The 23,346-nt window shown below is 38.5% G+C and overlaps 3 protein-coding genes across 6 annotated transcripts in view; all 3 read right to left on the bottom strand.

Moving 5' to 3' along the window:
• amot (angiomotin) overlaps window positions 1-7,588 on the bottom strand; it is a 53,775-nt gene extending 46,187 nt beyond the window's left edge. For 2 of the 4 annotated variants that reach the window (XR_010893532.1, XM_067374973.1), the window contains exons 1-3: window positions 7,537-7,588; window positions 7,114-7,235; window positions 6,707-6,757 (exon numbers count right to left, since the gene is read on the bottom strand). Coding sequence is in view for 2 of the 4 variants with exons in the window: in XM_067374973.1 (XP_067231074.1) it covers window positions 6,707-6,757; window positions 7,114-7,201 (139 nt within the window). In the remaining 2 variants the exon portion in view is untranslated. Of the gene's footprint in view, window positions 1-6,706; window positions 6,758-7,108; window positions 7,324-7,536 lie in introns of those variants that run through there. The other 2 variants (XM_067374972.1, XM_067374978.1) reach the window with 2 other exon arrangements.
• Window positions 7,589-10,129: 2,541 nt separating this feature from the next.
• On the bottom strand, window positions 10,130-21,079 carry pgk1 (phosphoglycerate kinase 1). Its single transcript, XM_067376381.1, has 10 exons — window positions 20,922-21,079; window positions 19,324-19,374; window positions 18,794-18,949; window positions 18,431-18,575; window positions 14,825-14,928; window positions 14,600-14,719; window positions 13,588-13,702; window positions 13,114-13,293; window positions 12,826-13,003; window positions 10,130-10,956 (listed from the first exon to the last, which is right to left on the bottom strand). The coding sequence occupies exons 1-10, from the start codon at window positions 20,984-20,986 to the stop codon at window positions 10,817-10,819; spliced, it is 1,254 nt and encodes a 417-aa protein (XP_067232482.1). The 5' UTR covers window positions 20,987-21,079; the 3' UTR covers window positions 10,130-10,816.
• Window positions 21,080-21,996: 917 nt separating this feature from the next.
• On the bottom strand, window positions 21,997-23,107 carry cox7b (cytochrome c oxidase subunit 7B). Its single transcript, XM_067376545.1, has 3 exons — window positions 22,954-23,107; window positions 22,302-22,423; window positions 21,997-22,224 (listed from the first exon to the last, which is right to left on the bottom strand). Exons 1-3 carry the CDS (start codon window positions 23,090-23,092, stop codon window positions 22,150-22,152), a joined length of 336 nt encoding a protein of 111 aa, XP_067232646.1. The 5' UTR covers window positions 23,093-23,107; the 3' UTR covers window positions 21,997-22,149.
• Between the last annotated feature and the right edge of the window lie 239 nt (window positions 23,108-23,346).

The following is a 23,346-nucleotide window of genomic DNA, read 5'->3' as shown; positions in this document are numbered from 1 at the left end:
TATTCAAAGCATGAAATATCGATATTGTGTTAACTTAGGGTGTGACGATATACTGGTATTGGCGATAACCACAATATTTCAAATGAATAGGACACTTATGATATCATGACATGTAAATACTCCAACGCCAGTACCTGGTTGACCTCTCAGGTGGCAGTATTGCACCTTAACGCTGACACCTGTCAAACAAGAAGATGCAGCACGCAGCTATTCTGAGTGAGAGAGTGACAGGCTCTGTCCACACCCGGAAAAAGTTAAGTAAGCTCGACAGTATGGGAGTTTTTCGGCTCCTTAGACAGCCCAAGCTACAGTCAGTGCGAAGGGTGGCAACACCACCAACCTTTCTACCCACCTCCGTGTCCATCACCCTGCAGATTACGCCATTTTACAGAGAGTAAATTGTGATTATTTTACTAGTCATGGAAAGGGAGATGTTATATTAACCTGTTAACAGGGATTTTCTGTGTTCGTATGTTTAAATAAAGCGTGATTCTTTAAATAAGTAGCCTACTGCGTTTTCTTTACTCGTATTATTCAGCGTGATGTAGTTATGCATGCAGTTATATGCCCTCAAAATTCAAGATACATAGGTATGTTTTGCCCCGACGATTTTTTGTCATTATATCATATTATAAGATGTAGTTGTTTTACAATATCACACAAGCAAGAGTGCCGTTTTTTCCCAAATCAGCACAAATGCAATGTTCCTTCAACTTATTGTTAAATGAACAATGTGAGTTACATTTTAGACACAGTATTGTTAATATTGTTCTTTTCCTTTACTTGCTGCCACCTACTGGCAGTTTAGTTAAGTTTCATATTTAAGGGACATTTTAATTAAAAAGTTAAAATTAGAAAATAATCCATATTTACATACTGAATTAAATTTATGTAGACAAATTGTAAATGCAGTGTAAATATATTAATGCCACTTCTCATTCTGTGTCACCTTTGTATTGCAAAGATGAATTTTGTTGATAATGATTTAATTTGATTGGTAACAGCCATAATGTATAGGCTAGTATTAATTTTTATTTCTTTAGGTCTTAAAAAGCCTTAAATTTGACTTTAAAAAATGTGCAGCAACCCTGAAAGAGAAAAACTAAATAAAGTACAAATTATTTAGACTGATAAATAATCAGTCTAAAGGATTCTATAAATATCACGATATATCGATATCGTGAAATTTTTGGGCCACAATAACCGTGACAGCCCTAGCGGATATAATAAAAAATGAACATACTCAAAAAAAGAGCAAATTTCATCTTCCACCCCATACATGCACCACAGTCCCTCACAGGGACTTAGTGTCAGAACCAATTCAGCCCCTCGCCACATAGGCCGAGGCCTGGCAGGCCATCCCAGGAGTGTCAGCTTGGGTGCTGAACATAGTAAAACGAGGTTATGTAATCCAATTCGCTCAAAGGGCCCCATTTTTCAACAGTGTGGTCCAAACTGAATGATCACTTTGAAGCAGATCTTCCCGCAAGTACGCCTGGGAGACTGGTTCTTTACCCTGGATCCTGAAAGACGCTTATTTACACATCTAGATAGCCCCCCATCACAGGCGATTCTTGAGATTCGCCTTCGAAGGGATGGCATATCAATACACGGTCCTTCCGTTCGGGCTCCCTGCACTTTTATGAAGTACATGGATGTGGCTCTCTCCCCTCTGAGACAGATGGGTGTGCGCATACTGAACTACCTCGATGACTGGCTTGTTCTGGCCCAGTTGGAGACAGAGCTAATATCCCACAGATCCATCATCTTCAACCACTTAGAGTGCTTGGGGCTCAAGGTCAATTTTACAAAGAGCTCATTATCTCCCCGGTAACGTATGTTGTTCCTGGGGATAATTTTAGACTCGACCCACATGAGGGCCATGGTCACTCCAGAGCATTCTCTGGCCATTCAGCAGCTCGTACAAACCTTTACACCCGGGGCTTCTCTGCTGCTCAAAACGTTTCAGAAGATGCTAGGTCTAATGAGCTCAGCATCTCCGACTCTGCAGCTGGGCTTGCTTCACATGAGCCCTCTGCAGCTCTGGCTGAAACCACGGGTCCCACCCCTAGTCTGGCAACATGGTCGTTACTCGCTCAAGGTGAACCAGGAGTGTGTCACAACCCTGGCCCATTGGACAAACCCTTGCTGGTTCAAGCAGGGCGTAGCAATCAGGGCGATAGACAAGAGGAAGGTCGTCTTCACAGATGCCTTCAAGATGAGTTGGGGAGCTCTGTGCGACAACCATCCGGCCTTTGGTGCTTGAAACAGCCCGGAAAGTGAGCTACATATCAACCAGTATATGCTCTCCAGGCTTTCCTTCATCTCCTGGTGGGTCAACACATCTTGGTCAGGTCAGACAACTTCATAAATTGCCAGGGTGGCATCTCTTCAAAGCCCCTCTTCACTCTAGCGAAAACCATCCTAGAGTGGGCTGAGAGCAGCACAAATACAGGGCGTACTGAACATGTTATACCGGAGCAACCTTCCCTCAGAGGAATGGTCACTCCACCCCCGCTCAGTCCAGAGAATTTGAGGTTGACCTCTTTGCCTCGGAAGACAATCATCACTGCCCAATATATTTCTCAAAGCCAGGGACATGCTTGTCCACGACTGGCCCAGCCTCCTCCTTTATGCTTTCCCTCAATCGTGCAGATTCCTCAAGTAATCAGACAAGTCAGGGAAGGTGCACACAAAGTCCTCCTCTGTGGAGGACCCAACCATGGTTCTCGGAGCTATCTCGGCTATTGCCCCTGGAGCCATGGCCAATCCCTCTGAGACGGGACCTCCTCTCTCAAGCGAGAGGGACAATATGGCACCCCAGACCTGAGCTGTGGGACCTTCATGTGTGGTTTCTCAATGGGAGCCTGCAAGCCTCCCTGAGAATTTCTCAAACACTCTCTCTCAGACCAGAGCTCCGTCTATAAGACGTCTCTACTCTCTGAAATGGGTCATCTTTGCCGCCTGGTGTACGGGGCGAAGACCCATTGACTTGTGACATATTCTAGATATTGTCCTTCCTTCAAGACTTAATGGATAGAGGCCGTACTCCCTCTACCCTTAAGGTCTATGTCGCAGCTATAGCAGCTTCTCACACTACTATAGCGGGGCAGTCGATAGGGAGAAATTACCTTGTTGTTCACTTCCTTAAGGGATCTAGGAGGTTGAATTCCCCCCATCCCCTCACGGTTCCTACCTGGAACCTTTCTGTGGTTCTTAGAGGCCTTAAAAGGTCCTCCCTTCGAACCAATTCAGACTGCCAACTTATGACCCCTGATGCTGAAAACTGCCTTACTGCTAGCTTTAGCATCGGTTAAGCATGTGGGAGATTTACAGGCGTTCTCTGTGAGTCCCTCGTGTCTTGAATTCGGGCCTAACGACTCCAAAGTCATCCTGAAACCGAGACATGGATATGTCCCGAAAGTCCCATCTACCCCCTTTAGGACACAGATGGTCATTCTCTCCGCTCTTCCTCCTTCTCAGGATGAACAAGAGCTGAACCTACTCTTTCCTGTCAGGGCCCTGAGGTCTTACATTGACTGTTCTGCCTTTTGTCAGGCGGAACAGCTTTTTGTCTGCTTTGGTGGCCGCACAAAAGGTCTTTGGTCATGAAGCCCATGCTTTCCAGATGGATAGTCAATGCTATAGCACTCGTTTACTCCTGCTTAGGCCTTCAATGCCCTTTGGGTGTAAGAGCGCATTCCACGAGAGGTATGGCCTTGTGGGCGTGGTCCTGTGGCGTTTCCATTGCTGCCATCTGTGAGGCAGCCGGCTGGGCCTCACCGTCCACATTTGTCAGGTTTTATAATCTAGATGTCCCTGCGCTTCAGACGCAGGTCCTTTCTGCATGAGCCTCCCTGCTGTTTCCAGCTTATGGTTTTACATTCCGACCCCGACCACGTCTGGGTGTAACTACGTTCTGTGCCCTCTATATATGTACCCTAGGCCCCCTCTGGTGCCCTAGTTTATGGGCTTGGGAGGATGACTACAGTGTTAAGTCCCCATTGTCTGGGCTACGCTGTCTTATGAGTATCTGTTGCAAGCCCTTTTTTCAAGTACTCATGTTGTATCGCAAGGGAACGTACTCGGTTACTAACATAACCTCGGTTCCCTTAGATACGGAACGAGTACTGCGTACAACGCGCAAGACACCTCATGCCGTCGCTTCAGTCGAATTAAATCGATTTGCCATGGTGAGACGGTCGCTTATGTAGCCCGAGACCCCACCCCTTTTGGCAGGCTCGCTCACCATTGGCTTGCGCGTTCTGCGCTGCCATTGGTTTGTTTACTATAACTTCATGAACCAATGGCCATGCAGTTTAAACTGCGTGACTGTATAAAGGCTTCAGAATCTGAGAAAAAGGAGTTTTCCCCATTGCGTCTTGTCTTATCAATAATCAATATTAATTAATAAGACAAACAATGCAGTACTCGTTCCGTATCTAAGGGAACTGAGGTTACGTTAGTAACTGAGTACATTCTGCTATTCAGATGTGGGTCCAATATTGTCTAAAAATGTGTCGATTAATGCAGCTTGTTTGTCTTATTACTTTGAGTAATGATCAAGGATGGAGCACGACTTTTGATTGCCAAGTGTAATGCATTATCAGCTATTCACTTTTGTGCTCGGCTAACATGGGAGTTTACAACACACAAAAACTGTTTTTTCCTCTGCTTTTTTATTTTTACAGTGGAGCTCTATCTGTATTGTAATAGGATGCTAAGATGCTAGTCCGCACTATCTAGTTGAAGTACTCTCTCTGTAAACAGTAAACACCCATTGTAATGTCAAACAATGATAAAGCCATTTTTTACTTTGTTAATAGATATAATAAAAAAAAGTCTGTGTACATATCTAGCCTAAATGTTTATCTTATGTTAGAGGTTCAGCTTTGCTTGGCATTCTGATACAGTTCCCACTGGTGCACCTACATAAAGCATAACAGTTGCGCTGCTATCATGTCTTATAAATAACGCACACTAAGGTGACACTTACCATATAGAAACATTGTACTCCAGTCATGATTGCGACTACTTCAGACGTTTCATCGTTGGACTTGGGCTCGAAATGATACAGTAAAATCGATGCAATCTTTTCTGTCCACACATTGTATACAATGTCTTGCGAATTGATAGCTATCATTCAGTTATGGCAATGGACACGCGGTGTGTGCAGTGACCAATAACAAAGGATTGGGCCATCTGACCAGTCAGAGCAGTGTAAGCTCACGGAAAGGAGGGGTTTAGAGAGACTGATTCTTTAAACTGCTTCTAACGAATCATTTAGCAATCAGTGAGAACTAAGGTGAAATTAAATGTATATTATGAAAAAACAATAGTGTTTTTTGACCTTGCATGCATGTAAACCTGTTGTAGGAGACTCCCAAAACAATATTAAAAACATTTAAAAAGGCATAATAGGGGCACTTTAAAATAGCCACTTATGTATTGCAAATGAGGGTGAGTAAATTAAGAGTGAGACAATTTTCATTTTTGGGTGAACTATTCCTTTAAGCACTAACATTAAAATAACTACAATATGCTTGTAGTAGGCCTATCCTGAATATGCATGTGTGACCCAAAAATAATATTTTTTTTTCTCCATGTATGTAGGCTGAGTTGCCAATTATTATATTTTAAAAGAGTTAACGCTTTACATGTAATTTTACTATTAAAGTTGCTGGAGAGGCAAATTTTGTTGAAAGTATTGAGTCATCATGTGGCTGTCCATTCTACCACCATTGTTATTATCAGTACATTTTACAGTAAAAAATGGATTTCAATACCTCAAATAAGTTATATTAATCTTACATTATTTAAAGACAAACAGGTTTGGAGCTGTAAAATATCTAAAAAACACCATCCCATAAATTTCTGAGAACCACAGCAATAAATTTTACAAGAAATTGTAGTATTATTGAAAATATTTCTCTTTACTCTGAAGACAGCTGCAGAACATTAGCAAATAGCTGCATTTGCAAAAGCTTAATGATAATGGCTTGAAAGATGCCTTTCTACTAAATAAACAATACCACACCCTATAATGTCTCTATCCTTTCTTATATTCTAAGATGAATAGCTCTACATTTGTTTGAAGTAATGGTAAATGTTCAATGGGGTTTTGTAAACAAATGATTTTTACTGACAGGTCCAGACCTGTAAAATAAATATATTACCTACCTCAATGAGAAACAGACTACTACATGTGACAAAAATCCTATGAGGCCTGTGCATGCAACAATTATTCATGCAAACTAATTCACACCTATACAGTGACTTTAAACATACTCTGTGTAAAGATGGGTAATAAAAATACAATACTTGTGATTTCTATACATTTTATGTAATGGTAAAATGTGTTTACTGTGTTACAATATTATTTTTTTCTGTAACCTCATGTTCTGGATGTTCTGTTTTCCATTTTTTAATGTAGTGTCTAATGAATGATCTGCAGTGTTTATATGTTGTTTAATGTGTGTATGATCTGAAAGCTTTGTTTGATTTTGCCATAAGGTTTTGTGAAATTAGTTTAAAGACTGGATTTGTGTTTAATGTTTTGAGAAAATGAGTGATGGTTTCAAGAAATGTGTTTTAGCAATTGCGAAATACTGTAAAATCAGGTCTGAAAAAGACTTTTAGTTTATTTAAAAAAAAAAAAGAAAAAGAAAAAGAAAGTAAGACAAGAAAAGCCAAGAGGGTCTCTTACCTAAAACTGAATCAGTGACTTCCAAGAGATCTAATCCAGAAAATCCATTTTCTGTGAAGGCATAAATATGTAAAGCTTTTTATATACATAGCCTAATCTATTATTCTTATAAGAACTAACTATGAACACAATGTCATACTGATGAGACGCTTCAAACTTATATTACTTGTGTTTGGGATATAAATATAATGACATCAACACACAATACTATAGCTGGAACCCCAAACATGAAGTTAATCTCAGCAGAACATGAGGGTTGAACACTGTAACTGAGCGCCCTCTTGTGATGGCGCCAGCTTTGAAAAGAAAAATTATTACTTAAACTACAGCACACACACAACTTTTAACTTTAACGTCTTTGTGATGTTGTAACTTTTTATATATTCGATGAAAATGAATCACCTCACCCACAAAACTCTGTGCATATTGAGGAAATCCAATATGCTTCATCCATATGGACACCTGGTCTGGGCTCCAGTCCTCGATTGAAATCATGCTTGTATTTACACTCTCGTCCTCTGCATCCTTTCTTAAAAATCCACATCACACACGCACTGAATTTAACATACAAACAACTGACAGTTCCCTAGTATAACGATCTCGATTTCAGACCTTAAACCGAAGATATTGGTTGGACTAAAATGTGAATAAAAGACTATGAAAGCCCTTTCACTGGATCATCATAACACTGGTACAGTAAACTCGCCTATTAATCTGATCACCTTCCACTCCTGTGTTGTGATACAGTTATTGGTTAAAGAAATGAAACGCCCTTATAAATCTTTACTGACTCATTCTTCGCATGTGACAATCTCAAAACATAATCTTACCTCAAGCTCAAAAAGAGCCCCGCACTTTTAGCTAACAGCTGTTGTTACCTTGTTGAATGATGCATACACACCTCGGCAGGTGAGGGCGGAGCTAAGACAACTCCGTGCGTCATGGGAAATGTAGTCCAGATCAAAGGCTTTCAAACTTTTTCGGGAGTGGCCAAAAATGATATCCTGGGGGTTATTTGCACAATATTTGCTTTTAATGACACTTAAGGTATTATTAAACAATCAAAATATGAGGAGTATGTTATATTGGGAGGAAGAATACACTAAACCAGTCGTCTCCTACAAACACACATGACACCATCCAACACTAGTTTGTTCAATTTTGACAAACTAGCTCCACTCTTCCACACTTTTTTTTTTTTTTTTTTTTGTAGTAGTAGTAGATAAACTAATAAATGGTTTCTTTACTGGTACACAACCTCTCAATCCAACCTCTTGTAACCGTTGGCTTACAGTTCAAGATGAAATTGGAGGTTGGAGGTCTCATCCAGGTCTTTAAAAGTTGTTTTGAGGTGGTCCCACATTCAGGTGATTTTCATCCGGTCAAAATGCTCACTAGTCTTCCCTGACCAGCCACAGAACTTTACATTCTGCATAGTAGTGCTCTCACGGTGCTTCTGTGGACACTGATATCCTGCACATGAGCAATATACAAAACTGACTGACCAACTTTAACCATTTTAACAATACCCTGCTTGGTTGCAGAGGACAGCTCCACAGAGGAAAACTCACAAAATAACATTTAATAATACAGCTAATAATTGACACATAGTGATTTATTGAATTATAGGCTGGGAATAAATGAGTGCAAGATTGGCATGACCACTGCATCATGATAAGTGATACAACTGAAACGTGGAACACATACTTCTCAGTATTTTTGGCTCACTAAAAATAACTTTTTTGCTATATTGTATATAAGGCTTTACATGACTACACTGTATATAATTATATATATATATATATATATATATATATATATATATATATATATATATATATATATATATTATAATATAGATTATATATAATAATAATAATATAAATATAGCTGCAACCAGCAATTAAGGGGCCAAGCACAAAAACGGCACAAGAAGCAAGCCAACACGACTGGGAGCATCAGAGTAACTGTACAGTGAGCAATTAAAGACCTATTAAGATAATTTTAGGTAAAATAGCTGAAAAATGATCAAAAATGAGGATTTACTGGTTCATCACTTTTGACCAATAGGTGGCGCTGTGTCCAAATTGTTGTGGTATGGTCAAAGTGAGGTGACAATGACACTTGCAAAGTTTGGAGTCAATATGTCAAAGCATAACAGAGTTCAGCTGACTATGGAAAATATGATATCTATGTTCTCAGCATGACCCAATGAATCTACTGAGACCATATTCATTACAATCGGTTAATATAGTCAAAAGTTATTAGCATTTTTGTAAATTTTGTTATAACACTTGACCACAAGGTGGCGCTGTGGCAAAAGTTTTGGAGTATTGTCAGGGCATAGTGCCAAAGAAGCATACCGAGTTTCTTAACAATACACTTATGTGTTCGTAAATTACAGCATTTTAGCACAAAACTCAAAATGGCCGATATGGAAAAATTGGACATCATTCAACTTGGCATGATGCCCCGAATCCAACGCGACCAAAGTTATGATTTTTGGACAAACCCATCAGAAGTTATAAGCAAAAATATAAATTTTTCGTATCTCCGGAACAGTAGGTGGCGCTGTGCCGAAACGTTTCATGTTGCCTCAGGTCATGCTTGTGATGAGAATTACCAAGTTTGGTCTGAATACGATAAAGCATTGCACAGATACAGCTTCAAGAGTGGGTTTTGCATCATGCCTCAAAGTTGCTCCGGTATACGAAAACGGTTTGACGTATCGACTTGAAATCCATAACTATTTGTTGGCATGGTCCGAAGATCATACATTTCAATTTTGGTGAAAATCGGAGCAACGGTCTGGGAGGAGTTAGAAAAAGTAGGTTTTTAAAGAACAATATGGCGGACAGGAAGTTCAGCAGACTATGGCAAATTTTATATCTATGTTCTCAGCATGACCCAAGGAATCTAATCTAACCAGTTTCATTACAATCAGTTAATAGTGTCAAAAGTTATTAACATTTTTGTAAATTTTTGTTATAACTTTTGCCCACAAGGTGGCGCTGCACCGGAATCTTTTGATTATTGTCAGGGCATGGTGCCAAAGACCCATACTGAGTTTCGTAACGATACGCTAATGCGTTCGTAAAACACAGCATTCAAATTCAAAATGGCCGGCGGCCAAAATGGCCGATATGAGAAAACTGGATATCATTTGACTCGGCAGAGTGGTGGTGGTGGTGGTGGAGGAGGAGGAGGAGGGCAACAGATACAATAGGTGCCTCCTTCGGTGCTTGGCCCCTAATTATATATATATATATATTATATGCATATACATTTGCTGATAATATAGTTAAATTATGCTACATAATAGTGGCTAATTAGTTACTTTGTTGTTACTTGATCTCTCATAGTACCATATTATAAATGTGCATTGTGTGCAGACACACACAAAAAAAAGACTCCAGGCCAAAAACAGCTGATATATTTTATTATTATCATTCTTTTTCCACGACAGGTCGCCTGGGTCTAACATTAGCCCAATATAATAATTCCAGTGCGGAACATCTATCTCATAAGCTGCAGGTCTAGGATGTCAAGTGCAATACTGGGAAGAAAGTGTCTACATTATTACAAGTCCTCAACATTTGTGGGGAGGCAACAAATACCAAATATAAATTCTAGAATTACAACACATAGCGGTTTACACTGAATGCACACATTCAGACTACAACAGGACACACATTAACACTTAAGCAACAATCATAACAGGAACCGTTATTACTGCTGATGTCATCCTTTCGCTCATAATGAATGGAAATATCTTGAATGAGAAACTCTTTTGGTAATTTGATGAAAAACAGATAGATGTGTATGAGTGAACAGGGCTGTGTTTCCCAAAAGCATTGTAAGCCTAAGTAGATCATAGAACCATTGCTAGAACCATTGCAACCAATGGTCTCTACGATCAACTTAGCTCACAATGCTTTTGGGAAACTCAGCCCAGGTCAGGAAGTCTAGCACAGCATACTGTTAGCTGTCCATAGAGAGTGGAGTAGTTGTCTTTTGCATCCCCGATAGGTTATAGAATGCTGAGTGAATAAGGATGACAGCTTCTTGGGAGACAAGCACCCATCCTCTGGCTGAAGAGCCTCAGAGCGCTTAAACATTGCTGAGGGCATCAACACCAGGCAACACTTTACCCTCCAGCAGCTCCAGACTGGCTCCACCTCCTGTGCTGACATGACTGACCTTGTCTTCTGTGTCCCACTTAGCACAGCAGGTTGCTGTGTCTCCCCCACCTGAAATTAAAAGAAACAACATTGTCAATTATTAGTCAATTATAGTGGTCAGTATAAACTTTTTGATGGCTGATGCTGTTATCTTAGGCCGCATTAACATTACATGGTTCAAGTGACCCAATTCCAATTTTTTCCTCACATGTGGCACAGATCGAATATGAGCCATGAACGTGTAAGCAGGAAAAAAAGCACATGGTTTCCGATATATTCAGGGCGGTTTCAGGCCTCTTTCCTACGTGGAAATAAATCTGATAAATCAGATACGTGCATTTGCATCTGCCATGTAAGCAGATAGATCAGATATTCCCTTGAGAATGTGAGTCATACGTCATCCAAAAAGCGACAGAGGTGAACGACGTCAACTCAGATAGACACCAACCGCAATCACATGAATCTTTTCAATGCCCAGGGCTCTCCTCCTTTTTCTCTGCCTTAACAGACATTTCATATGCAGCCATTTCGGCCTTTTCCAGGTCAATATGTCTACCGTGGATTGTTTCACCAAGTCCATAGCGTAAATGCAGATATCGGATATGGGTCACTTTTAAAAGATGATGTAAACTGGTCATCAAAAAGAAATTGGATATAGTCAACAAATCAGAATTTGGGCATCTAGAACTGTGGTGTAAATGTGGCTTTAGAGAGCAGGGTGGCTGATATAGGCCTATATGATAATCACACTATTTAATTTAAAGATTTAAAGAAAGAAAAAAAAAAAAAACATGCATTTAAATGTATATTCATTTCACATAATATTGATAAAGTAATAATAATCAAAAATCATAAAAGAAAGAAGTTAAACCTGAACACTAATTTTAAATACAATACATATAATTATGACAAGATTATGATAGCAGCAAACTGGATGTAGCGCAACATAATTTGAAATCAAGGATGTAAAGTTGCTTGCTTGTCCAAGAGGACAGTTGGATTTACCGAAGTTTGCGAGATTTGTGGCATGAAAAGTTTGTTAGATATTCTTGTAGCATATTTGCTGAATGAAGATAGTATATGAATAAAGTATTATTGAATTTTCCCTTCAGTTATTAGAAAGAGCTGTTATACAAAGACAGTTCAGTTATTTATGGGAGTCAAAACCACATTCTACAGCCAAACTCACACCCGTAAATTCAGGACACACAACCACATTCTCAGAAAAACAGAGCTTTGTGAATGGAACCTGACTGGACAACTAGTCTGTCATGTCATACAGTGCCAGAGAGCCGCTCTTCTGTGCACAAACATGTGCCTACCGTGTGTTTTGGGTTTTCATGTTTGGTTTCTGTAACTTACAGCAATGGAGATTATGACATGTGCATGATCTGAAGGTTTTACATCACTGTTCTCCATCGGAGCTGCTCCCGTCAGTTTTGAGTTTTACACACGACTCAAATGCTCCGATCTCCACCCAAATATATTAAAAAATGTATTACCAGTTAATGAAGATTTGAAGGATTAATTCTCAGCTCAACTGAACTCTCGTCATGTCATAAGAGATAAGTTTTGTGGATATCGCCATCTTTGATATTACTTTGGTCACTTGTTGCTTATGTTACTGATAAGAGAATACAGGCTTGACTCCTGTTGCACTTTTATGCAGACAGTATTCAAGACGCAACTGTAAGTTGCCATTTGAACGGGACAATTCGAGATTCCAATAAATTAACAGTGTGAACACAGCATTATTGGCCAAACAGAGAAACTTATCAGCCAATGGTAATAATTAAAAATATCCAAATATCTTCCAATAATAATCGGCCTAGACAATATAATCGGTCAACCACTAGTCTATTAGACGTGTGACATTAAATGTATTCCAGGCAAGAGCCAGTCACTTGAATGAAAAATGAAATTAAATGAAATTCTCACCAATAATGGTGATGCAGCCATTTTTGGTCGCTTCCACAACTTTATCCATCAAGTTCTTGGTTCCACGAGAAAAGTTGTCCCATTCGAACACACCAACAGGTCCGTTCCACACAATCTGCTTGGCTCTGGCTACAGCCTCCGCATAGAGCTTTGAGCTCTCAGGACCACAGTCCAGACCCTGGATGGAAGAATAACCAGATCGTTTTCTTTTGAAAATTGCTTCTAGCTCACTTACAGGAAAAAGAGAAGATCTTATAGCTCTGAACAATCTAACATGTGTCTGCTTACCATCCAGCCAGCTGGAATACCATCTGCTACTGATGCGGTCCCTGTTGCCGCCTTCTCGTCAAAATTGTCTGCAGTGACGAAGTCAACGGGAAGTGAGATCTTAACGCCATTCTTCTCTGCTTTAGCCATGAGGTCTTTCACAATTTTGGCACCCTCTTCATCATACAAGGAAGTGCCGATCTGAGCAAAACAAAAGAACAATATTTTGAAATTTCAGGGGGGTATTCCAGAAATCAGGTTATACGACATAGCCAGATAAGTTTATGGATAAGTAAATGATTAACCTCAACTTTCAGTTCCAAGAATTGAGGGGCATTCAAGTAGCCATTGAAACTTATAATCTGGAGCAGTGATTTTGATAAATTTTACAACTAAATAATAATGATACATTTGAGAAAACAAAAACAAGACAATCAAAAATAACACAGTTGGGCACGTTGGTTTGCAGCATGAATAAAGCTTCAGGTCACTCACCTCCATGTTCTTGAGAACCTTGAGGAAGGTAAAGGCCATTCCTCCACCAATGATCATCTCATTCACTTTGTCCAACATGTTGTTGATCAGCTGAATCTTATCTTTGACCTTGGCCCTGTCCGATCAAAGCAACAAATCAATCAAACAAAGTCTTTTCAGTGAAATGTTCATTTGCAAATTTAAATCTTATTGGGATGAAAATGAGAAACCTTTGCCTCAGACAGTTGTAGGGCACTTCCTGCAATTTGTCAAATTATGAGAGAAAAGCTTAAGGCTATTGTGCAGTGCAGCATAGCTTATCAATGGGCCAATTCCCTGAGTGAACTTTGTTATTTGGGACAAACTCCAAACATGAACTGCTTCAGTCACCACTGCAAATGAGTGACGACCAATGAATTTGCAGGGGTGGATGCTTTCAAAATATAAGTACATAATGTGTAAGTTGTGCAATGGCCTGACTTTTACAAGTCATTTGCATTGAACCATCCATTTCCACAAGAACACTTTGTAGTAATTATTGCTTTATTTGCCATCATTGCATCCTGCACAGCTGCATCACAAAGGCTTCACCATTTCACCAACAGGATATAAAACTATGAAAAGGGAATAAATCTGCAAATGTTTAAATAAATGCAATTCTTTGTACTGCCAGATATGAGAGGCTTAAAGAACTGTTGAACAACAAGGACGTTGTCACACATCCTGCTGTTGCATAAGAGGATAAACTCAACTATTCCTGGATCGTCACTTTCGGAATGGTTCTTCAATGAAGAGAAGTCAGATGTATCCTAAAAAAGCCTCTCACAAGTACAGCCCAATATTCTTTCATTCATTTCGGTTGGTGAACTCCATAAAAGCCTTTGCTTTGATCATGAACAAGATCTTGCAGGACCAAAGCAACATCTTTCAATGTTTTAATCACTAAACCTGACTAAAACTTATCCTCTTTAAGCAAGACAGTATGTAGGACTAAAATGATAAGCTATCAGAGTACTCGGTCAATAAAACTCACCCCCCGAGAATGGCCAGGAAAGGCCTCTGTGGTTTCTCAAGGGCCATGGCAAAGTAGTCCAGCTCCTTCTTCATTAGAAAACCAGCTGCCTTCTGAGGGAGATTCACTCCAACCATGGAGCTAGAGTGAGATATTAGACATGAAAACCAAGGAAAAATATACTTTTCATGTCATCTTGACATTTTGCAGGCTAAACTTTTCTATCACTGTTTTGTGTAATAGTACCTGTGAGCTCTGTGCGCAGTTCCAAAGGCATCATTGACGTAAACATCACCCAGCTTGGACAATGAGGCTCGGAAAGAATCGATTTCCGCTTGACTTGCTTTGGTCTGAAAAGATGAGTAAAAAACAAGTTATATAAGTTATAAGATGCCACCTGAAAAATAAAAATCACATTAAATTATATAAGGGCCACCTACTGTCAGAGAGTGAATTATCATTTTCATTCAGTCAGTCTACCATTTTTTTCTGCATTAACTGCATTGACCTTAACTGTCAAAACGCAAACGGAAATCAGACCGAACTGCTGCACATTTGTGTTGTTTGCGATGCAGACATTAAACGGTTCACCTTTAAAAGGTGCTGTATGTAGTTTTTTGACTGTACTAAAGCCCATAAATACCATGAAGCTGCACTGAAATACTAATGGGTAAATTGGCAGTGGGCAGAATCACAAAGACCAAAATAAAAACAGATATTCCAACACGCATTTCAACGTAGAATAACTGGCTGTATCATTGTTTTTCAGAGAAACAAGTATGTGAACTTATGCTTCTTGAATCTCTGCAAAAATATTATGGTATTTTTGGGCTTTAGTACGGTCAAAAAAAAAAAAAAAAAAAAAAGGTGAACCGTTTAATTTCTGCATTGCAAACAACACGAACGTGGAGCACAAAAATTCTGATTTCTGTCTGCGATTTGACAGGTCAATGCAGAAAATAGTAGCAGACTATAAACCTTGGTTGACACAAATGGTGCACTTGCAGTTGTGTTTGCATAGTAAACTGGAGAAAGTATTTTAAATCCAGTTACAGTAAGACCCCTGGATCAAGACTAACCTACATCATGTAGTTATGATCACATTACTGCCATCCACATGCACTCAAAGTTCATGACTTCTGAACTACTGTGAATGAAAGGTTACACAGGTGCCCAGAAAATGCCAAGCTGCAGTTCACTGCAGATGCTTGCCAGCAAAGAACATGGCAGTTTCCCCGTCTCGTTCTTTGGTCTCTACTCGTCCTCCTCTCTTTCTCTTCTCCTCTTCCCTGCATGCATTCCAGCCAGGGCTCCGAGGACCAGAAAAGCCACATGATCACACATGACCTTCCTACAAATGTCAATAGGTCAGCTGCGTACAGTATCTCTGCATGCACACACAGCCACAGCCTTTAACAGTAGCAGCTTTGTCCATCTACGGTGTTTATCAAAAATTAAATCTTTACTCTTTGTTAGACAGTTTGAACAGATTATTCACTTGTTTGTTCCATCTCGTCTAGATTACTGTAATTCACTTTACTATGGTATAAGTCAGTCTTCTATAGTGCATTTACAGATGGTCCAAAATGCTGCTGGAAGATTGATTTCAGGCAGATAAAAGTTTGACCACATCTCGCCCATTCTTGTTTCACTAAACTGGTTACCAGTTAAATTTAGAACCATTTTTAAAATTTTAACTTTTGTTTACAAATCCTTGCACAATCAAGTTCCACCATATCTCTCCGAAGCAATCTCCATTTATAAACCAAATAGGTCTCGAAGATCCAGTAATTGGTCTCCTCACTGTTCCTAAATCTAGGTTCCATTGCAGTGGTGATCGAGCCTTCGCTGTTGCTGGTCCTGGTCTATGAAACAATTTACCAGCTTTTATTAGAGCTGCACCCTCTTTGCCTGTATTTAAATGCTGGCTTAAAAATCATCTTATGTCAATTGCTTTTATCTAGCCATGTAAATCGTACTATGATGTTGTGTTTTCAACTAATAGTTGTGTGAAAGTGCTTTAGAAAGATAGAAAGAAAGAAAGCTTTGTAGATAATCTCTGTCACAATGATTAAAGCCAATTATTAGTTTCTTGAGCCAAAACTGAATGATTTGGTAGGAGATTTGTGAAACCACCCTTATTATAGAGGGATTTCTCTTACCATATAGTCCATTTTGAATATCTGTATTTATTTTACACCCTACTCAAAGCTACACAAACTAACCTGCTCTCGTTTAATTTAATTTCTTTAAACGTGGCATTTCAGGCCAAAGCTCCTACTGTTTAGGACAGATAAGTCCATAAAAAGTCTTAAATTCAGTTTGATCAAATTTAAGGTCATAAAAAGTCTTAAATATCTTAAATGTGATAACAAAAGTCTTAATTCTTTTTAAAGGGGTTACATTTGGGGAAGTTAAAATGCACGACTGCTGTGCGATCTACAGGCTTGTAGTTTCAGATGTTAATCAATGAATAACACTCACTTATCCCGAGCGATTGCTTGTGATTTACTGTTGATGAATTATTGTTATAAGAGTCTTTTTTTAATCTCTGTCATCTTTTTGAAGAAGCAGCTGCAAGTGATAAACCATAGACATTTCAAAATAAGAGTCCCAATGTATTTCAGACTTGTTTTGAATTAAAGGTGCCATAGAACTTTTCATTAAAAAAATGTAATATAGTCTAAGGTGTCCCCTGAATGTGTCTGAAGTTTCAGCTCAAAATACCCCATACATTTGTTTTAATTCATTTTTTTAACTGTTTATTTTGGGGCATCATTATAAATGAGCCGATTCAGGGTACGCGGCCCCTTTAAATCTGGTGCTCCACGCCCCAAGAGCTCGCGCTTGCCTTAAACAACATAAAAAAAAAGTTCATACAGCTAATATAAACCTCAAAATGGATCTTTACAAAGTGTTCGTCATGCAGCATGTCTAATCGCGTAAGTACAGTGTTTATTTTGATGTTTACATTCTGAATAGTTTGATAGTGCTCCATGGCTAACGGCTAATGCTACACTGTTGGAGTGATTTATAAAGAATGAAGTTGTGTTTATACATTATACAGACTGCAAGTGTTTAAAAATGAAAATAGCGACGGCTCTTGTCTCAGTGAATACAGTAAGAAACAATGGTAACTTTAACTACATTTAACAGTACATTAGCAACATGCTAATGAAACAATTCACAAATATCACTAAAAATATCATGTTATCATGGATCATGTCAGTTATTATTGCTCCATCTGCCATTTTTCGCTGTTGTTCTTGCTGGCTTACCTTGTCTGTGCACAGATCCAGACGTTAATACTGCTTTTCCTTGTCTAATGCTTTGAACATGGGCTGGCATATATGCAAATATTGGGGTCATACATATTAATGATCCCGACTGTTACGTAACAGTCGGTGTTATGTTGAGATCCGCGTGTTCTTCGGAAGTCTTTTGAACAAATGAGATTTACATAAGGAGGAGGAAACAATGGGGTTTGAAACTCAATGTATGTCTTTTCCATGTACTGAACTCTTGTTATTTAACTATGCCGATATAAATTAAATTTTTGATTCTAGGGCACCTTTAAGCGGTTTCACACCTAAACATGACAACTGCTGTCTCTGGCTCAGCGGCAGCACAGATCTGAATATTCCAGTCTGATTATGTCAAAAGTTTAATAGACACAGGAGAATCGCTGTCATTTAGGAATAAGAGCGCATGGGTGTTTGAATTGAGATCATGATCATTTAACGATTAATCGTGCAGCTCCACAGTCAGTCTGAAGGTCTGGCTATATGAGACTACCTGTAAGATGACCAAGTGCATTTTACCTGCAGAGTCACTGACATACAAAGCACTGACCTTGTTCCCAGATGCATCTTTGCCCTTGCCCTCCTCAGCCAGATGGAAACGCAGGTTCTCCAGCAGAATGACGGAACCTGCAGGTGGGTCTGCACAGGCTTTCTCCACATCTGGACCCACACAGTCCTTCAGGAACTGAACATCTCTTCAGAGGGAAATTAAACAGCAAGGTTGGTGGTCGAAGCACTAAACTGAATAAGTATGCATTGCTATTAAGATGTCAGCTTGAGAATGCTTTTCTACCATACATTTATAATGTTTACGCAATAAAACTATACATCACTGCAGTTAAACAGATTTAGCTCGAAGTTTTATACTATTATCGCTAACTGATGGTGTAAAGTTTATATTGAGCTCTCCTACTTTCCCAGCAGGCTCTTGAGTTCTGCAGCCACAGGCTCCAGAGAGTACTTGTCTGGCATGGGGACTCCATCAGGACGGCCCAAGTGGCTCATCAGGACTACAGCTTTGGCCCCATTATCTAAGCAGTGCTGAATTGATGGGACAGCAGCCTTGATTCTGAAGAGAGCATATATAATATTAGTAACAAATACTGTACAAAGAAACTGCACAAGGCCAACATGTCTTTTTCACGGTCAGGTCTATATACAATATATCCCCAAAAAAAATTTAAAAAATCATCTCAAATTGGTATTTTGGCTCAAATGGTTGCTCAAACTAAACACACATTTAAAATACGGTTAACATTTTATGAACTAACACTTATTAAGTAGTAAATTCTTAATATTTTCTTTAATATTTAGCAACACATGAATAAATGAATGATTATATACAACAAAATTTATAAACAACAAAGCTGTGGTTCGATTTTCATGGTAAAAACATTGCAGTTGAATGTAACAGTATTGGTTTATCAGCAATATCCATCTCACCTCTGATTATTTGTTATCGTCTTGTCTTTCATGGGGACATTGAAGTCAACCCTATTTTAGAGAGAGAGAGAGAGAGAGAGAGAGAGAGAGAGAGAGAGAGAGAGAGAGAGAGAGAGAGAGAAATAAATAAATGGATCCATTACTTAATTTGCTACATAAAATGCTATGGTTTAATGTAATTATTGAAATGTTTATTCATTTTTTGTAAAATAAATAGGTTCCAAAAATGTATTTAAAATACAAGCAATATATGAAAATTATCCCCATATCTGTGCTAATTAAATGCCCTTTAGGGCAGGGGTTTTATAAGTAAATAATATAGCATATTACTCCATTTACAGAATTTGACAATACCATTTTATTCTGTTTTCTAAAGACTGTAATCATGAGCTAATCATCTCTAGAAATTTCTTATGCAGTTATGAAATTCTAACATTTCTAAATGCATTGATAAAAATACCTATTACAAAAGACTATTTTAATAAAAATAAGGATTGTACAGTAATATTCATGGACAACTAAACCGGAGTACACACACTACTGCACGTTCACACGGTCTCCATGACTACAATGAATTGCATAACACTGTAAAGCCCCCTCCAGCAGTGAAAAGTGAACAGTGAATGCTGTCGATGCTGCTGTACTATAATATTTTTAATATAATATTAGACAATATTAAAGCAGCTGCAGTCTGGATCCTGACAGAGGATGTTGGAAGACCACGTGCAGTTGCAAATGATTATATACTGACTCATCGTGACGCCTTCAAAATTGTTATCAATAACTTATTTAGAAAGTGCTATTATATCATTTGGATATTTATGTAAAGGTGAAAAATGTTAAATAGAGCGGCAGACAGTGGGCATGGCAGAGGCTATTTGCTAACAGGCCTTTTGACTGTGTGTGTATTCATAATACCAAAGTTAATTTATGTAACGTTAATAGCTGCTGAGAATATGTGGACGTCGTTTAGCTGAATAAAGTATAAACAATCTTCACTTATGTACATACATTTTTTTTTTTTTTACCTGGCATGTGTGAGTGACACGAGTATAACAAACGAGTAAGAACACGCCATTAAATGAATGTACATAAGTTACTGGTATTAACTCGCAAGCACACGCTCAGAAGACCTTATAAAACAGTATGCAATGCGAAAACGTTCCGATTGTCGGTATGATACAAAAATAAAGTGAAGAGGCTCCCTGGCCATTTGACATTTGTAGCTGGGTGGTGTCATTTCACCAAGGTATTTTACAGCCTCTATGGAAAATAATGGTGTCAGATGTTTAAATCTGACTTTATTTTAAAACAACGGTGTTATGACTTAAATTAAAGGATGCGCATGTGCTTTTGGTGTATCTGCCATCCTGCACGTATCGTGAATCTCTAAAACGTGACGCGTGACAGATACACTTCCGGTTATCAATGATTGAACTTGCATGGCGTTCATTCGCATAACCTTAAGCGATGCCAAAAATTAAAGGTTAAAGTTAAAGTTAAAAAAAAGAAAGCATCGCCAATAAATGAAAATCACGAGCATATTAATACACTGTTAGTGAGCAATATAACGGAATGTGCCGGTGATTCACACTTACCTCATGATCACGCGTTTTCCTTTCACATCCACCTTGTCCAAAGTGAGTTTGTTTGACAGAGACATTTTGGCTGTAGATTTGCAGAAAAACTCCTTTACTGGTGTGGTGTAGTGCTGCTGGGTAAGTTCCCGAATGAGAGTGACCTTAGCTTGATGCTGATGCACATAGTGTGGGCGGGTCTAATCAAGGTATGCGGTTCTAAATCCAGCGCTCATTGGATAAACTTGCTGTCAATCAATATGCCTAACTGAGGACATAGGTCCAAGCTGAAACAACGTGCTGCCATAATGCTCCCAACTATCTAGAGACCCTACCCTCTTGAATAAAAGCAAGACACCACAGGTTAATAAGATTAAAAAAATAACTAATAGATATCACCATACTTCAGTTCAGTTTTGTATTACACGTTTTCTGAAATGTTATGTTTATGTAAATTATGTATTATCTAATTAAAAATGCACTAATTTGGTTAATTCAAGGTTTTTACAGAGGGGATTTTGGATCTCCTTTTTGTAACTCCATAAAATATAACATACTGTTAACAGCCAGGGAAAAATATTTAATGTTTTCTTAGGAATAAAATGTTATAGAGATAAGGCAAACATGATAAAATCCCTCTGCAAAACCCTTCAGAATATAGACAGCATTTAAATGGTAGTGTATGAAAGCAGTTTTCTGGCAGTGCAGCAGAAAAAAATACCTGTAAAGATACATTTAATTGAAATCTACAGACACAAATAGCTAGTGTAATATAATAAACACTTAAATGTCCTTTCCACTAGTCTGAAAAACAAATTGTGGAAGCAAAATTGCCCCAAATCTTAAAATTGACCAGTGCATTAAAAAAATAGTTTTTACTAAAACACATTACACTTTAAAAATGATCAGACCTGTAACGGGAGTTGTCACTCCACGGACAGTATAGTTTTATCCTAAATACAAAAAAAATTGACCATTCATTTGATGGTATTGTATTCATTTGATGTAATTTTTTACATTACATCAAGGTAATGTAAAATCTGACAAACCCTTTAATAACACATGTATGTAGATAAAGTAAACAAGATGACAAATATTGAGATTTTTTAATTTATTACATTTTTTACATATATTCCAAGACAGCAAGAAGATTGGATTAAGTGAAAATTGTCTCCATTTGCAAAATGGAAAAGTTCAGAATGTCATTCAGGATCCCCGAATATTCGATCCACTATGGGAAATGCATTCATCACTCCTTCCATTCCTTAGGCTGCACCTTGCCTACAGGTGACAAGTTCCATGCGATGCCTGTTGATGTGATCACCTGCGAAGAAACAAAATCACATATAAAACATTGAAAAAAGACAGGTAATTAGAAGATTTGTGTTTGCAGTCACTTACATATGCCCAAACACCTGTGCAAAATGTGACTCCAGCAATGAGCAGAGGGGCTCCATACTTTGCATGAAATTCAGGGGACAGACCAGACATTTGTCGCACAGCCACCTGACGGGCACTTTGCCCTAATGTAAAGAAAAAGAAAAAAGTAGATTAAAGTTTACACATCATTTAACACAGTATTCATTGCCTTGATGAAGACAATTCAAAACTTTAAGTCGCTGAATTTATGAATGACATTTATCATAAAAAAAACATTGACCTTATTGTAATCATATACAGCTTGCAGGAAATAGACAAACTACTTCGAGGACACATTTTCAGTTTGAATTGTTAGAAACATTCAATAGAAACATTTTGGAATGAAAACAAATCGTTTACAACAATATTTTGAGATTATCTATAAGAGAGGCATTTTAAACATGTGGCAAATACATGAAAATATAACAAACATACCTTTATATGGTAAGGTGACATTAATTTTAATTATTTGCAGAAACGTATACATTGACTGGCGAACTACGAATGTATTCCATCAAAACTAGCTTTAGCACACTAGAAGGTAACATCAGTTTATTGATCAACATTGCAACAGACGCTGTTTACTAAATCGTGAAATAAAACAGCCAGTCCTCGAATGAGATGGTTAACTTACCGCTGAGGTTCAGGGCAGCCTTGGCGAAGCGATACATGATTATTTCTCGGGACAACCGACTGTGCGTGCTAATACCCTTGAACTGAATGGCAGAAACAAAATGGTAGAGCGGAAATGAACGCGCAGGACTTGTGCGCATGCACGCGAGGTGAAAGCGAAAAACAGCATGCGGAAGAATTCAACATAACGTAAAATTAAATGTTAAATTAAAGGAAACTCTGATAGCTTAAAGTGATGTTGTTTGTTGCTAACATATACGGAGGTATACTAAGAATATATATATGTTGAAATATTAAATGTTTTCTTCTGAATATAATAAGGAACCTCCTCTGCTGTTTTAGCTTCGTTAAACAGTTGACGGGTTGTTACCTTGCCATTGTGCTTATACGCTTT

The sequence above is a fragment of the Chanodichthys erythropterus genome, chromosome 22 (genome assembly GCF_024489055.1).
Source record: "Chanodichthys erythropterus isolate Z2021 chromosome 22, ASM2448905v1, whole genome shotgun sequence".
NCBI classification, from domain to species: Eukaryota; Metazoa; Chordata; class Actinopteri; order Cypriniformes; family Xenocyprididae; genus Chanodichthys; species Chanodichthys erythropterus.
Note: the sequence above shows the minus strand (reverse complement) of the source record. Positions and strands in the feature narration are given on the sequence as shown.